The sequence below is a fragment of the Schistocerca piceifrons genome, chromosome X (assembly GCF_021461385.2).
Source record: "Schistocerca piceifrons isolate TAMUIC-IGC-003096 chromosome X, iqSchPice1.1, whole genome shotgun sequence".
Taxonomy (NCBI): domain Eukaryota; kingdom Metazoa; phylum Arthropoda; class Insecta; order Orthoptera; family Acrididae; genus Schistocerca; species Schistocerca piceifrons.
The window spans coordinates 170528275-170545709 of NC_060149.1; the positions used below are offsets into that span (position 1 = coordinate 170528275).

Below are 17435 nucleotides of genomic sequence, written 5' to 3' on the forward strand. Positions count from 1 at the left end.
ACTGAATATTTTGTTACTGTTTGGAATATGTACTGTAAGTAGGATTTTGAGGCAGGGGATGTATGCTTGGACGAACTTTTATGCTAAAGACTTTATTTGCATATGGAAAGGGAGATCCACACACTTAAGCAACAAGCCCTTCCAAAGAATCTCATCATACAGCAGTGACTGACTTGTGGTATTCAGTCTGAGGACTTTCTTGATGCAGCTCTGCATGCTAGTCTATTCTGTGCAAGCCTCTTCATCTCTGCATAAGTACTACAACCTACACCCCTTTGAACCTGCTTACTGTTGTGAAGTCTGTCTCTATCTACAATTTTTACTCCCACACTTACTTCCATTACCAAATGGACAATTCCCTGAGGTGTTAGGATGTGTCCTATCAAACCAACACCACCCCCCCCCCCCCCAGTCAAGTTATGGGACAACTTAGTTTCCCCTGATGGTTAAAATTCACACCTGTCAGCACCTGCCTTCTTTGGAACTGGAATTATTACATTATTTTTGAAGTTGGAGGGTATTTCACTTTTATCATATTGCACCAGCTGGAATAGTTTTGTCATGGTATGATCTCGCAAGGGTCTCAACAATGAGGGAATGCCATATACTCCAGCTACCTCATTTCAACACCCTTCTTGCAGTATCACCCCTCCTACTTCATTTGCATCTATTTCCTTTTCAATAAGTGTCATCAAATTTCCTTTTGTATAGTTCTCATGCATATGTTGTATACCTTGTGTTGGATGCCTGTATTTACTTTTGCCTACATCACTTGTTCCATTTTTATATTTTGTTTTGTCAGTCAATATATTTATCCAAGGATTTGTACTAGGTTGAGCTTTTCCTATGTTACAGTTAATTGTTGCCTACTGCTCAGTTGGAAACACTGAAAGAGCTGTAGTTTATTGAACTTTTCCAGGTCCCATGTTGTTAATTTCATCCTTTTCCACAATTATATAGTTTTGATCTGCGTCTACATCTACCTCTGGAAATAACTTGCTGCTTAAAATCTGATTTAGAAATTTAGCTTACCCTTATATTATCTGACACAGTCAAATGTCATCACATCCAAATAGCCACCATTTTATGGTAGTTTCATATTTTCTTTTATGCTGTCCTCACATGGGCTTTTCCCATCATTAAGCATGCCATGTGTGGTTCCCATTGTAGTTGGTGCATGTTTGGAAATGAGCAGATGCGTCACATGGAACATGCTTTACATTGCGATTTGCAACTGCAGCACACTAGCATCAGTTAGCTGTATATACCTCCCATATTTCATAGTTAAAAAAATGAACACATGAAAAACTGCTGTGTTAGCTTTATTAAAAAACACACTTCATCTCTTGTCCATCTTTTGTGGTGTTGTTCTATCTGTAGTATACACACACAAAAACTAGTGTCCATTAAATGATAAAACAAGAAGTGAAGTTCAGTCAGTAAGGACATGTATTAAAACATCTATTGCAATAGTCTTCAAAGTAAGTTGTTTCACCTTTTCCATTTCTTAGTGAAAACCCTATGGTCATTCTTATCAAATCACTCCAATGCAGTAGCAGAATTTTTAGCACACAATCATGTATAATATTTATAAAAGAGTTACATACCCCACTATTTGGAATGTTTTTTGTATGAATAAATGAACACTGAATTGGGCAGTGACATAGAAAGCAATCTTGCAATTTGTTGGTCCATATTCATTGAGATGTTCACAAAAACAAGCAAACTCACTCCTGAGAAGAGCACTCATACGTACATAAAAAATATTAAAGGACACATATCTGTTAAATAAATAAAGTCCCAGAATCATTTTGAAAATGCAAAGGGGAATACAAGTTTTTGGATTTAGCAAGACGTGAATCAACTAAATTTGGCCTTGTACCTCCCCACCGCTATCCACTAACTACTGGAAACTTGTGAATCTTACAACCATTGTCTTACGTTATGATATGCAGACTAATTGCCGATATATCATTAACTGACATTTAACTGTAACAAATTTTACCAAGAAAGATTGAGAAATCTTCAATTCATTGTCGACCTGAAGCAGCGTACATTCAGAACACGCAAGTTACCTGAACAAAAACCAAACAAAAATTCTCGAGCCAATGACATTTCCCATAATTTTATTTCTGCAAATTATATCAATAATGTGTTTCCAAAAGTTCCTTAATGTGTTGGTGCTTTGAAACAGCATATACAGTATTCATAGGATGTGTGTTATGATATAAAACCCACCAAATATGGGCTTCAACTGAAAATGATTGTCTCCCAAGGCCTGCTTGTGATGTAATGTGATCTTGCACCTCATTGGCCACACTCCTCTCTATGAAACGAAAATCTAATTTGGGATTGTTGCATATAGAATATCAAGAAGAAAACTTGAGGTATTTTATTTATATTGCTGAAAGAAACCAGAGCATTGTCAAACAATGCCCATGACTAATTATAACAATCCCCAAATGGGGGGGGGAGACCCACTAAACTGCTTCATTATACTTCTTAATGGTGAGTGGTGTCTTTGGCTGAGAAAGATCAGTAACCACCATGTATAGAGTACTATGATCTTCCACTGTGTGCATTCTGTGACAGATGAGAACAGGGTGCTAATGGATCGGTGGTCTAGTCAGTTAATAAAGGTATCTGGAAGTAGAAAGACCCTTCAATGAATGGTTCATGCTTTCTCTTCCAGTAGCAATCTTCAAACCTTGCTGAAACTATAGTCCCTACGGCCCCCTCCTCAACCCTAAAAGTTAAGTACATTGTGAAAAATTTGACTATGTGCTTAAATAGTTTAGAGAGGTGTCAGCCTTTTTAATCTATGTAAAGCTTTGTAACCCACCTGACAGAAGTAATGTGTGAAAAATGTATGTTTGTTTTCCAATGTTATTTACCAACCTGTTCTATAAAGCACACAAATGATGTAATTGTTGTAGTAAAGTATACAGAGGTTTCTATTCAAAACACATGTGCTTTCCATAAAAAGGAAGTGACCAACTGCCTCCCCTCTCCCCCTCAAATATGTTCGATCATTAAGCTAAATTACAGTCATTTATGATTTTAGCACACAAATTTTTCTTCTGTTCCGATTTCAGCAGTTTGGAACTTTTCATTCAGCATTTTCTTAATTGTGTTTCGATTGAAATACTAACATGCTAAATATTACTTTTTCTGGGTAAAATAACTGAGCTATTAAAAGTGAAAGCATGAATTTATATCAAGCTATGGTTTATTCTCCGGTATAATTTAAACAGCTTTTAACATAACACTAATTCAATGACATTCTTGTGCTCTTCTTCGTATTAACATTTTTCACTCTTTGTGCCCAAATTAGATCCTCATAACAAGTAAAGTGTTATGCCAAGTGCCTGCCAGCTCCACCCCCCCCCCCCCCCCCAATCTGATGTTTTGCACTTAATAGCAATTCAATGATTTCACTTATTTATATTCTGCTGCTCATGTATCACCATAAGTGTGCAATATGGGCCTTGTGCAACATTCTGCTTCAAAACAATTTAAACTATATTACATTGTAAATCTGTTCTTTTTCAGAATAGCAGTCTTCTGTGGTTAATATACAATGATGAGCCAGTTAATGGTACTTCATCTTTAGATCTAGGACACACAAAAGGAGTTGTTGTGGCAAATATGGATGGTGGATTTTGGCTGGTTCACAGTGTTCCTAAGTTCCCTCCTGTTCCTTGCACATCACAGATGTATGGGTACCCTGCAACAGGACTTCACTATGGGCAGAGTTTCTTCTGCATTAGTATGGCTGCCAAATCCCTGGATATTGTGGGTATGAAAGTCAGTACAATTTTTTCATCTTTTGAGGAGCTTAGGATTCTTCATTATTTAAACCCTGCGTACTTGCACATGCAGCATCGTGCAAGACTGCTATTTCTGTTACACAGTTTAAAGCATTGTGATCTAGGCAGTGAACAGAATGTCATTGGATTTCTACAATTCAGCAGTGCCAGTCTTACTTCCAATCATGGCTTAAATCTATATGGAAGATTACTGGAAACTTTTTTGGAAGAGCTTTCATTACTCGCTATAAAAAGTTGTCTGCATTTAGCCTTAATTCTCCCCAAGGAATTTTACTTCAAAAGATTAAGCCAATTCCACCTATTAGCAATAAAATGATACTTCTCCCTCTTCTGACTGAATGTTATGTTTGTCAAGCAAAACTTAGTGAAACCCTGTTTCATTTTACAGAATAAAGCAATGTTATAAATATTTTCTATCTAGTTCCTGGACCATTTAAGAAAATTTCATATTGTTTGTTACCAGATGTTCATTTTTTGTTTTGTTTCTCTAATAATACAAATGTTTACTTTAAGCATCCGGTACAGAGTGCACCACAACCATCACCGAAAATGTTTAGGACATATCGTCTATCAAATGGACAAGTCATTTGCATGTCTTCTGAAATTCATAAACAGCAATACCAACACAACTCATACAATAATAATTTGCTCAAAAACATGGTAGAAATAGTGCCTTTTGAATAGAGAGAAATTAGGTGATAAGTTAACTAACCAAAGAACACATTCATTACACGCTGAAGTTTTGTTCTTCAAACTATGTACATTAGTATTTACTGACTTAAGTTTCATCTTACGACACTAACATGACCCACGATGTTGCCAATAATTGCAAACAAAGAGCATTCAAAAACTATATGGGAGTTTATCCATGCGGTGTAACATACGACTTGACCTATATTATTGCTGCAGTATTTATCAGTTTGTCACTGAACAGGGAAACTTGAGAGTTCCCATATAAATCTGTGGAACCTCGTTACCCCTAGTATTTCTTGTAATCTAAATTGTCCAAATCTTGCCAGACTGCAGTACTGAAATTTGTACAAATGTTAAATCCTTGATCATTACCTTATTATCTGATTCTCTTTCTTGCAGGAGAACAGCTATTGTACAATGAACCAGAACTCTACAGTTCACAGATACCTTTTAATTTAAAGAACGTATATCCAAATTTATCACTTGCAGCCCAGAAAAAATGGATAGAAGCTGCACCTTGGTTCCACATAGCTACACTTACATCCATGAAAGGAGATTCCTTTTGGTCTTTTGCAAAATCACGCCACTTTGGGGAAGGTAAATAGAAGGAAGAGTAATAGCAGTGGTTCTTTTACATATTTCTCCAACATATTGTGCCATGAGCTATGGGCGTACTTTACAGATTTGTATGCAGACCTGGTGGCTCCTAATCTGAAATCTGACCTCTTTGTTGAATCATGGCAAAATGGTGAAGGAAAACTTCCATCGGAGTGCCAGTCAGACTTCATGTAAGTTGAAATGAAAGTTTACACTCTTAACGAGAATTTTACTGTGCCATTAAAATAATCCTTTCTTCAACAGTGTTGAGAACATTGCAGCTGTAACATGCAACACTGGAAAATCACAAGTGGTTGAATTCCATTCAAGTAAGGATCATTCAAAGTGGACAGTTACAAGTAACAACAGCAATCCATGGGTCTGCATTGGTGATATAAATAGAATGGCAAGTACAATGATGCATTTTTGTTTTAAAGAGACTATCTCATTAGCTTATTTATGTGCATTATCTTCATTTAAATAGAGTATTGGTTTTGGTATTTTTTTAGACAATTTTCATACGCACAATTCAGTCACTCTTGTGATAATTATTACACCTGATTACTACATTTAGTCAAATGTTACAGGAATCTCAGAAGAAGAGAGGGGGTGGCACTGTGTGCATTTCCAACAAAGATTTATGGATTGCTTACAAAAGTACTGTACAATCTGTTGATTCCTGCCCAGTGGCGCAAGATTTTAACAACAAAGCCTCTTACATGGAGAAACAAGCAACTGTGTATTTATTGTTATTTATATTCATTTATAACATCATGATATAAATGCAATGAAATTACTGACAGTATTAATATCATGAGATTTGGCCACAGATCTCATTAATTAATAAAAATTAATTTCTTACAAAATTTAATGTTGTATTCATTTATACAATGTACTGTGTTGAGAATTTATAATACTTAAATCACAAGTTGCAGTTTATTTACAGATTTGGTACTAATCCTCACAAACTTTGGATCACTTCTTCTTTGGTTTCAACATGAAATATAATATAACAAGACCAACACCAGCATATGTAGCCTTTGCTACCTGAAAACAAAAAGGAAAAGTTATCAGTTTAGAATGCCTCACATGAGTCATTCCAATAACATCCAACAATTTCTTCTCAGAACAAGAGTTAAAATTTGAAGAAGAAAAAAAAAAAAAATCAATAGACATTTAATTTAAATGTACTATTTTTCTAATTAGTCTCCAACTTCTATGACCTTAGATGAGCATGTATTATTCCATTAGTAAAAAGCTCTTGCCCTGTGCTCAATCAATCACACTTTAGAGAACCCATAAATGGATCAAGTAGAGTGCCAGGTTTGACCTATAGGGTCGATGAGGCAATTTTGTGATGTGGTCTCAGGTTCCGAGACGTGTGTGGGAACAAGATTTAATTTGGACCCTTGTCACACAAAACAAACTGTTAATAGGGATAAAGATGAATAGTTAACAAGAGTCATCGGCTTTGACCAGTGACGTAGACAACATGCGACAAACGCCATAAACATGGCAACTATAATGCAATACCAGTGGCAGTTTTTTGAATGGTCTAAGCTTCAGACCAGGCTGTCACCACAACCATTTTTTTTCTTTCACATTAACAAAACTGAAGATATGCACTGAAAGGTAATATCGCAGCAACCATAAACATTTCAAATATTCTTTTCGATCTGTAAACAGTTCTTGAGTTTGTTTAGAATCTTTACATATGCCACTGACTTCTTGGCTGACCCATTGGGCAGCACTTGAATGAGAATGTCAATATCCCAAAAGACAGCTCTCATGACTGTCAGCAGAGGGAGCTGCCTTGTATTTCTTTGTTTTTGGTTATTGTGGATGGTGCCACTCTAATGACTGCCTTTTTGTTGCTTGCTAAAGGTGATGCATACAGGTTTTTTCACCTGTAATGATCTGTGACAAAGGCCTCTCCACTGGTCTCAAGGTTCCGATGTAAGGCTTTTCTCTGAATCAAGTTCCACCAATGCGCAGAACAGACCACATCTGGGGCATATCTTTGAATACCCAAGAGTTTCAATCATTGCACATGGACTTCAAATGTTCACTGACTGCTGGGTAATGCAACAGTCTGCACAAATAATGGCATTCACGCAATTCACCATAGCTTCAAGCAGCGGCTGTGAGACAATATCACAAACTTGGCCGATCGTGGAGCTTAGTTTATGTGCTTCCTGATACTGTAAACCTCTTTACCCACTGCACAATAGCACCCCTATCACCTACCACACACTGCACAGAAACAATTCTGGATGTTCACCAGGCTGTGCTTTTCTGCAACCAAGAATTCAATTACAGCATGTTGCTTGTACCAAGTTTCTTGCATCAACATTTTAATGGATCACTACTGCTTTGCCATCTGTATGAATTGTTTTGAAACCTCACACATGTGAATGAAAAACTTAAATTTGTAGTACATCAAATATATTAACTGTAAAATAAATTTGGGCAATCTTTTCTTGTACAACCCTCATACTTAAATACAAAATTTCATCAATAGTGTTCACAGAGCACAAAAATAATAAAATTTTTGCAGGCCAAGGATGAAAATGAATAACCTGTCAACAGAGCAATCACTGGAAATATCTGCATCAATTCTATCTAAAAAATGTGTTAAGTACTGCAGTAGCCGCAAGTCCTGTCCAATGTATAACATTTTAAAATAATAAAAAATGGCACAGGATGGAAAGCCTTTTAACCCTTTCATGGGCAATGAGAAGCTCCAATCTCATTCTTGAAAACATTGTAGATCTCTGTAGGAATGATCCCCCCCCCCCCCACTACTCTCACAACTGAAGCAATCCAGCAGATGCTTATTTTGCTGTTACTTCTGAGTTGGTTTATACAGAAACTCATGGCAATGGTTTGCTGGAGTTTAGAACCTGTTCTTGAAGTGGATGCTACTGGAAATGTATTTAGATCATAAGCTCCATAAACTGACACCTCTTAAAGAGATGAAGCATGGAACATACATGCCTTTGAAACCTGTAAGGTTGCAAGGTTTGGTATTTGTCCATTTCCACTAATGGTTACCCTATTAATTGCGCAGTTTAAATTAGGAAATCTGAAGACTTCACTATGGACATGTGTTGCACTAAAATTATCTGATTCATACATTCCACAAAAAATTGATTGGGGTGGGGGGGAATCCTCAATAAATAATAACTTTTGTTTCGCCTTGGCTGCAGTTTTTAAGCAGCAATAATTTACATACAATAATATTCATGTAATTAACACACTGAAGTATTAAGTATTTTAAGACTTGTTATTTATGAAACTCAATAAAATTAGATTCCAATGCTGACTTAAAAACACAGAATTCCTAGCATTTCCTCAATTTTTCCAGGTAAAATTTAATTCCCCCAGAAATCTAAACACATTCAGGAAATAAATATGGTTGAACTGAATGATTCTCACTGGGCATCATATACTATCACCAAATGGCTATGATCAACACAATGAACTACTGGGCATCATATACTATCACCAAATGGCTATGATCAACACAATGAACTAACAGCAGCATGCAACAGAAAAGCCACACACACTAAGTGCAGTTTAATCTTTAACTCTATACAGAGAAGAAAATACAAAGCCAAGTATTCTGAGGATAATCTTAGATCATTCTTTTGAGTACACATCTTCTCATCACAATAGTTTAACTTACCCATGAAGGGAATGAATTTATGTTGTGAAGGATCTGAATGAAGTCTACATTTCTATGACTTGCTGTTTAACAGTCACACACAGTAACTAGATTCCTTCTACCATGTGCAGCACTAAGAATAATTTAAATTTAACAATTTAATCTTATAAAGTAAACTAAATGTGTGTCCACAAATTTCACTGTGTAAAAACTTACCCTTCCCTATTATACATCTTAAATGATACTGTACAAATCTTTCAAACGAACATTACTTTGTATCCGTTAAGAAAATAAATGTTACAAATACGGATTGGGTACATGGTATGTAAATTTAAGAAATTTTTAGAATTGAACCTAAGCTGAAGACAAATCCACCGTAAGCTTCCTATATTGGGCTTAAAGCTGCACAAGATTCCTATATTGTGCTTAAGGCTGCACACAGAAGAAACAATGCAGACAAGATATTCTCCCATGAAAGAGCTGGAAATTGGCTGTATTTTCCAGCTTAAAGTTTGTCCAACTGCATTAAAATTCTGAACAAAAATTATCTGAACACTATCTAGTTTAAGTAAAACTACGGCAGTTAGCCATGCAAGAGCTATGGTGCAAATGTTATCAAGAGACACACCCTCCATCACATGTTTAATATAGCAGCAGTAGACATTAGGTAACAATTTGCAAAGGTCATCCACACCAAAATTGACCACCACTCCTTAAGACAATAATGGTATGTAAAATTTAATATGGTGAAACACCTGAAGATTCATTCAAAAGTGAAAATCCCGTTGGGCCAAAAATCTGTGTGCAAGACATGATTTACTGGCAGTGAACACGAAAAATTTCTAGCTTTTCATTCCTCAGTAAATTATGGAAAATTATGAAGAAAGAATGAGTGGAAATAAGTTAAGAGTTAAGTGGGCATCAACTAAAAATATGGAAGGGAAGTGGAGGAGACCATGACATAGAGGGAGGTTGGTGAGACGATCAGTGGGGAGACTTGTTCCTCCCAGTACTTTGGCCATTTTGGGGAATTAAATTTATTTTGTTGGCATCAGTGTTTCTTGCCATTCACTTTCCATTGTAATTTGCATATGTGAGTAACTGTTGTAGCTGTCCAGTAAGAGGGAAAGAAAGATTTTTCACCGAATTAACTTCTATTTTGGTAAGTGTATCCAATTATTTTTACATATTAATTTTGTAAGAAATAATGCTGGTAACTGTTTCCTGTAAAAGTTCATACTTTAAGGCATAAAGTATAACTGAAAATAAATGCTAACTGTAAGTTAGGGAGCATTCAGAAGCAATTTTGTTTACTTGTGTCTTATGGGGAGACTTGATCCTCAATAACTTGGTGAGACTTGATCCAGGGATCAAGTGTCCTTGTTCAAATGTTTCCCAAAGATTTGAGTGTTTTCCTGGTATCACATTATTGTAAAACATACAACACCCAACAAATGATAAAATGATATGATATATAGACATTTTATTGTAATATAATGCATTGAATTATACAATATGGGTGAAAATGAAACTTAGGTCTAATAAATTAAAACAAAAAAGTATCATAATTTTGTTTTATATTGCAGAACTATGGGTCTTACATATAAAAGGAAAGAGGGAGTCAAAGCTAGGAAAAAAATTGTCTCCAGAAGTATGGAACTTGCAGTAATGGCGTGCCTTGGGGGAAAAAGTTTACGAGGAGCATCAATGGAATTTCAAGTCCCACTAATGACCTTAAAACATTATGTTAGGTAGCAGTTAAGTCAAGATACTGAAATTTCTTATTATTCTACATACAAGTCTAAGGTGTTTTCAACTGAGGAGGAAAATTCTTTATGTGAATACTTTAAAACAGCAAGCAAATTACACCATGGCCTGAGTGCAAAAAGTGTGCATGCATTTGCATATCAATTTTCTTCTGAAAATAAAAAGAAAATTCCTGAAAATGGGAAGAAAGAGGGCAAAGCTGGAAATGACTGGTTCAGAGGTTTCATGAGAAGGCATCCTGAACTCTCTTCGTACACCAGAAGGAACCAGTATAAGCAGAGGAAGCAGCTTTAATAAACACAATGTTAGACAATTTTTTGATAATCTTTTCCAGATTATCACTAGGGAAGTTCTTGGACCAGAATCTATTTGGAACATAGACGAAATGGGTCTTACTACAGTCCACAAACCAGGAAAAATAGTGGCTGTAAGAGGAGAGAAACAGGTAGGAAAAGTGACTTCTGCCGAGAGAGGTGAACTTGTGACAGCATGTTGTGAAATAAATGCTATAAGAGGCCTTTCATGATCTTTCCACATGTGAAACTGACAGGATACGATGCTGCATGGAGCTCCTCCTGGAACCAGTGGTTCCACTCATTCCAGCGGTTGGATGACAGCTGATAATTTTGTTTTGTTTTTAAAACATTTTCATAAATATGTAAAATGCAGTGCTCTACACAAAACACTTATCATGGGCAATCATGATGGTTGGTTGTTTTGGGGAAGCAGACCAGACAGCGAGGTCATTGGTCTCATCGGATTAGGGAAGGATGGGGAAGGAAGTCTGCCATGCCCTTTCAGAGGAACCATCCTGGAATTTACCTGGAGTGATTTAGGGAAATCACAGAAAACCTAAATCAGGATGGCCGGACGCGGGATTGAACCGTTGTCCTCCCGAATGCGAGTCCAGTGTCTAACCACTGCGCCACCTCGCTCGGTCAATCATGATAGTCATATTAGTTTGGAATCCTTACATTTTGCAAAAGAAAATGAATTTACTCTTGACAATTCCTCCCCATACATCCCATAAAATGTAGCCCCCTTGATAGGTCAGTGTATGGTCCACTGAAGGCATATTACAGTTCTGCTGCAGGAGACTGGATGACAGCACTTCCAGGTTCAAATGGCTCTGAGCACTATGGGACTTAACTGCTGTGGTCATCAGTCCCCTAGAACTTAGAACTACTTAAACCTAACTAACCTACAGACATCACACACATCTATGCCCGAGGCAGGATTCGAACCTGCGACCGTAGCAGTCACGTGGTTCCAGCCTGTAGCGCCTAGAACCGCAGGGCCACTCCAGCCGGCAGCACATCCAGGGAAAACTATCTATGATATCTCCGAGATTTTTGGTATAACTTTCCCTAAAGCTTTTACACCCAGCAATGTGATTAGTGGTTTTCGGGTTTCAGGCATATGGCCATTTAACTCTGATATATTTACAGATGAATTTTTGTCTGCATATACAACAGACCACTTACAATCAGTGGAAGTCTGTGATTCGCCAAAAGTGTTTCAGTATCAACCCCATCTTCCGGAATTAGACCTAGCCCTATTGGATACAGATCCTTTGAAGATATCAGACCACAACCTAAGGCAGCAGCTCACACTACAACTTGACAAGGCAGGAAACGAGCATGTACCACAATCCTAACAAACACTCCGGTAAAAGATAAACTTGAGGAAGAACTCTGAGCAAGAAATGCACGAAGACTGAAACCTGTGGGAAGACCTAAGAGGCTGAACTTTGAAAACAAGAAACAAACAAATAAGACAAAAGTAGAAACTTCTGAAAGTGAAGAACTGTCTCCATGTGAGTTTGACGACGACTTGGGAGAGTTTGAGTAACAGTGATTCTGATGAAATTTTGAATGACAAACCAGGCACTGGAAAATGGATCATTGCTACCTTCCAAACAAAGAAAACTGACAAACCTTATGTGGGAGAGATTGTCAATGTTCCTGACGAAGAGAATTTCACTCTGAGATGTGCAAGAAAGATAGAGGGCCAACGGTTCAAGTGGCCAGGAACTGAAGACATATGTGACATTAAAAGGAACCAAATTGTACGAGTCATTCCATCTCCAGCATTTTCTTCAAAGAATGACAGAGTTAGCAGTTTCATTTTTAACAGTGTCAAATTTGAGGGCTTTAATATTCAATAATTTGTATGTTTGTCTATAATTTCATCATGTTAAATACTTCAAACACAGGCAACCGTTATTGACTTTCTCAATAAGTATACTTGTTTTATCTTTGTATGACTGTGCTTTATCTCATATGATCTTGGATGCACTAAACATGCTAATTCTACTTTTTGACAGTAATTTCAACTATTTAAAATATATATTTAATAACTTAGTGACTTTTATGATCTCACGTTTTGTAGGCTACAGATTGCACTTCAAGCAATGCCTCTAGAGATCATGAATGAATTTGTTTTCTACAGTTATGTGAATTTCTTTTGTTAGTAAACCTCAGTTCCTCTTATAAATCTTAGTCAAAATTTGGTTTGAATAATGAATAAATTGTTTTATTTACCACAATAAAGTGGTGGATCAAGTGTCCCACATATGGTGAGACTTTCTCCATTCTGCATGGCTTTAGTTTTTAATTTTTGATGATGATAGTAAATGGCAAAGGATTGAAATAAAAATAGGGATAGAAAGAGTTAAAACTGACTATTTATTACACATTTTAGTTCTTTTCTGATGTTTATACCTACCGCTTTAAAAAATAAAATGTAAAAAAGGGATCAAGTCTCACCACTCTCCCCTACTGAAGTTCTGAATTTGTCCTTGAGGCACACTTGGGTGACGAAATTTGTAGTACATAGGAAAAGGCAGTGATCTGGTATAGGACATGAGTCTCTCTTAACTTCTAATATACAGCTACTGCAAATTTTATACTTGAGTCTCTGAACTAATTTTCAACCAGAAGCTTGAACTGTTTACCACAATACATCACTCATGCTACAGCATACTTATCACTTGCTTATGTTCTACCCATGAATTAACATACCAAACCTACATAGGCAGCTTCGGGGAAATACAACTGTAAACTGAACCACCGACTCGAGGCCCTTAAGATTGTGAACTACTGAACAAATTCGACTTGGCAAAAAATTTTAAATTCTTAAAAATGTCCTTCTGAAACTGCTAGCAAATCTTACTAGAAGTACGTATACCATTAACTGCTATGAACTACTGCGCAATGTTTTTAACGTTTTAATGTGGGCTATTATCTACAAACTCTTTCTAGCTTTTCAAATGGGCAATAAATTAACATCGTTACAGAGAATCACAAATATCGTGATGAAGCGCACCAACCCAGATAATATTACTGAGAATTAGAAATAACCTTCAAAACAAATGTTACTCACATTTGCCCTCCCGGTATTCGTAGTTGAATTGAAATACTTCGACAGACCTTTTAACTGGCCTTCTTCTACTTTGGCGTCTCCTGCCATAGCTTGCGAAATATTATAATGGGTATTACCCTAATAGAACAAAAACTGCGCCCTTTCCTCTCTGTGCTTTACTTGCCGGTATCGCTAGAACGGGCACGGGAAAATGGAACCAATTCCAAAGCACTTCATGCACAGAAACACACAACTCTCTATGTAGCGACAGATGTGCTACATTTGAGCACTGGAGGCGTTCAATAACGAAAGCCCGTCCACGCGTTAAGGCCCGTCCACACGCAACGATCTGTCTGCGCAAATGTCTGCGCACATCACATCTGCGCAGACAGATCGTTGCGTGTGGACAGAAGATTTGCACCAACCTCAGGTGTGTGCAAACCTGGAAGTTGGAGTTGGAGGTTTGAGCGAAACCTCTCAAATCTGTGGGTTCAAACCACATCTGCGCAGACAAGTTGGAGCGTGTGGACAGGAGATCGCCACAAATCTGGCGCGAAACAGCTGTTTGCTCAGTCTAGTGTTTGTATTTGTGCGCACAGGGCATTAAAATGGCTGATACTCGTCAGTCTTCTCGGGAGTTTGTAAGTGAATTCATTGAAATATATAGAAACCACCCATGTCTGTGGAAGATTAAAGTAAAGAATATAGTGACTGAGACAAAAAGACAACAGCATACAATGCTCTAATTGAAAAATTGCGGGTATTATTTCACTGAACTCTTGTTTCGATATTGCAGTTGAAAATTCCAAATCCTTGTAGCTCCTTCCTGTTGCTAGGAATCTTAATGTTACCGCCAGGCGTTCATGAGGAGAAATTGCCCTTCCCTATACAAGTATTTTTTCTCATAAGCAAATAATTTCGCCAGTCGTTAGGTTCGCTCTGCAACTCTCGCAGTAAATTTACGTGAGAAAACTGCTTTCGCTTTAGCAGCCACTGTCTATACCTTTTGACCACTTTCTCTGTTTCCTGCGGTTGGTCTGAATGTTTTTTACAACACAAGTTGCGAACACAGACCACGACAGAACTTTCTCCATTTCTATATTTCAAAATAACGGAATTAAATTTTTGACGTTTACGGGGAGCGTAGTCGCTTGCCACTGATATTTCTTTTCTACACCGACAGATGGCGGGCGAGTAATAGATTGGGGTTTGTGTCGTGTGAACACATCACATTTGCAGCGATCTTTTGCATGTACAGACATCTGCGCCGATGTCTGCGCAGACAGATCGTTGCGTGTGGACCGGGCTTTAGGATTTGCCTGCGGTAAAACGTTTACATGCATTAATTCGCGGCATACCTAACGTGTTCACCCAACCCAGTTTCAACATACATCCGGTTCGCCATCTTCGTCCAGTCATTGGGTCGTATGAATAAAACTGAGAATACTCGAAATTTCGGAGAAAGTTCTCAGGTTTGCATGAATAAAGCAAATTGCAGATTCGCATTATTCACCCGAGAATGTTCTCAGTGTGAGTAAAAGGGTGGAAGAAGTTGCTTAAAACAAAAAAACCTTCAATTTCATGTGAATAAAACTAGAGGAGCTTCTCACAGGTGTGTGTTTTGAAAGTTTTGAAGTTCTCTTGAGGTTACGGTTTACGGAGGTTTTATTAGTAAAACTGACAATATTTCTGTTGTTTGGAAGGCAAAAAAGATGCAAGTAGGCCGAAGAAGTACTGAAGAGAGAAACTGTAGAAGTTCATATGGGTCTATTAGAGAAACTATAGAAGTTCATATGGGTTTAAAAATAAAAACGTCATTTATCTGGCGAACTTTCTTCGCCGGCCGTTGGAGGCCGAGCGGTTCTAGGCACTTCAGTCTGGAACCGCGCGACCGCTACGGTCGCAGGTTCGAATCCTGCCTCGGGCATGGATGTGTGTGATGTCCTTAGGTTAGTTAGGTTTTAGTAGTTCTAAGTTCTAGGGGACTGATGACCTCAGGTGTTAAGTCCCATAGTGCTCAGAGCCATTTGATTTTTTTGAATTTTCTTCCCGAAAATAACGAGATTCAAACGAAATTAAAATTAGAACGTTTTTGTTGCTACATAACAGACCCAAGTTTTCAGATTGATGTACAAGAAGACTTAGGTATACACCAGACAACTGTGCCACTGACAATTTCAAATGTCCTTCATCAGGTTTTCCGACAGCAGACATCTTATATTATGTTCCGTTAGGAATAAGTAAACTAATCAGAAAAATTAATAACTGGTTTATTACAAACTTAGCGATCTGCTTCTCGCAGCAAACGGCACGAACGACCGCTTGTGTACTTGACCCGCAAGCGGACCATTACGCATCGTATTTAACCAAAATTATCTCGAGTTAGAAAACAGTGAGAGAGTTCCGATTTGGAGTACAGGGAAATGTCATGTAATCTTACAATTTCGTTCACATAATGTTGTCGCATAACTTCAATACCAGAAAAGTTTCCCGCATGTCGAAAATTCGGTAACATCAGATGAAAATGCGTTTATGTATACTAACCGTAACCCTCTTAATAACTTGTAGCCACACATAAAATTAAAAACCAAACGTAGTGCCTCTCTTTCAGAACACACTGATGCCTGTTCCATACCTCTACACTGAATAGTTTGCCTTTTCCCATGGGAATCCGACACAATGAGTCGTATGAATAAAAAACAGAACATTCTCCGGAAAATATTCTCAGAGCAAAAGAACATTCTCTAAGAGAATTCTCAATTTCTTGTGAATAAAAAATTCGAAGCCTTCTCCCTGACGAGGGAGTTCCTTATCACTACCTCCCCTCCTTCTTGAGAAAGTTCTCGTTCTGTGTCATTTGCCATGTCCTCCACAGAACGCACCCTTAATGTTACATTTCATTCAACTCGCTCAAACAGGAGAACTATTGAGTGAAGAGATATGGAATTGGCATCAGTATGTTCTGGAAGAGATGCACTACGGTTCGATTTTTATTTTATGTGTGGCTACAAGTTATTAAGACGGTTACGGTTAGTATACATAAATGCATTTTCTTGCCATGTTACCGAATTTTCGACATGCGGGAAACTGTTTTGCTATTGAAATTAGGTGATAACATTATGCAAACAAAATCTTAAGATTACATGAAATTTTAATCTATTCCAAACCGGGCCTCTGTCAGAGTTTCCTTATACGAGATAATATTCGTTTAATGTGACGCATAATCGTTTGCTCACGTGTCAGGTATGTAAGCGGTCGACTGTGCAGTTGGTTACAAGAAACAGATCGCTAGGTTTGTAGTAAACCAGTTATTAATTTTTCTGATCCGCTTACTTATTTGTAGCATAAAATATAAGATTTATGCTGTGAGAAGACATGATGATGCATCTGGAAATGTCAGTGACAGTTGTTTGATGTATACCTAAGTCTTCTTGTACATGAATCTGAAAACTTGGGTCTGCTAAATAGCAACACGTTTTACTTTTCACTTCGTTTGAAAGGTCGTTCCATCTTCTTTC

The 17435-nt window shown here is 37.4% G+C and overlaps 2 protein-coding genes across 4 annotated transcripts in view; one reads left to right on the forward strand and one right to left on the reverse strand.

The window, feature by feature from the left end:
• LOC124721379 (plancitoxin-1) overlaps positions 1 to 5961 on the forward strand; it is a 32325-nt gene extending 26364 nt beyond the window's left edge. Inside the window, exons 3-7 of one of the 3 annotated variants that reach the window (XM_047246313.1) lie at positions 3553 to 3799; positions 5013 to 5120; positions 5206 to 5311; positions 5385 to 5526; positions 5708 to 5961. In XM_047246313.1, coding sequence (XP_047102269.1) covers positions 3553 to 3799; positions 5013 to 5120; positions 5206 to 5311; positions 5385 to 5526; positions 5708 to 5902 — 798 coding nt within the window. In that variant the 3' untranslated portion in view covers positions 5903 to 5961. Of the gene's footprint in view, positions 1 to 3552; positions 3800 to 4922; positions 5121 to 5205; positions 5312 to 5384; positions 5527 to 5707 lie in introns of all 3 variants that reach the window. The other 2 variants (XM_047246311.1, XM_047246312.1) reach the window with 2 other exon arrangements.
• Positions 5836 to 14175, reverse strand: LOC124721380 (ATP synthase membrane subunit K, mitochondrial-like). Its single transcript, XM_047246314.1, has 2 exons — positions 13939 to 14175; positions 5836 to 6167 (listed from the first exon to the last, which is right to left on the reverse strand). Exons 1-2 carry the CDS (start codon positions 14023 to 14025, stop codon positions 6096 to 6098), a joined length of 159 nt encoding a protein of 52 aa, XP_047102270.1. The 5' UTR covers positions 14026 to 14175; the 3' UTR covers positions 5836 to 6095.
• Positions 14176 to 17435: the final 3260 nt, after the last annotated feature.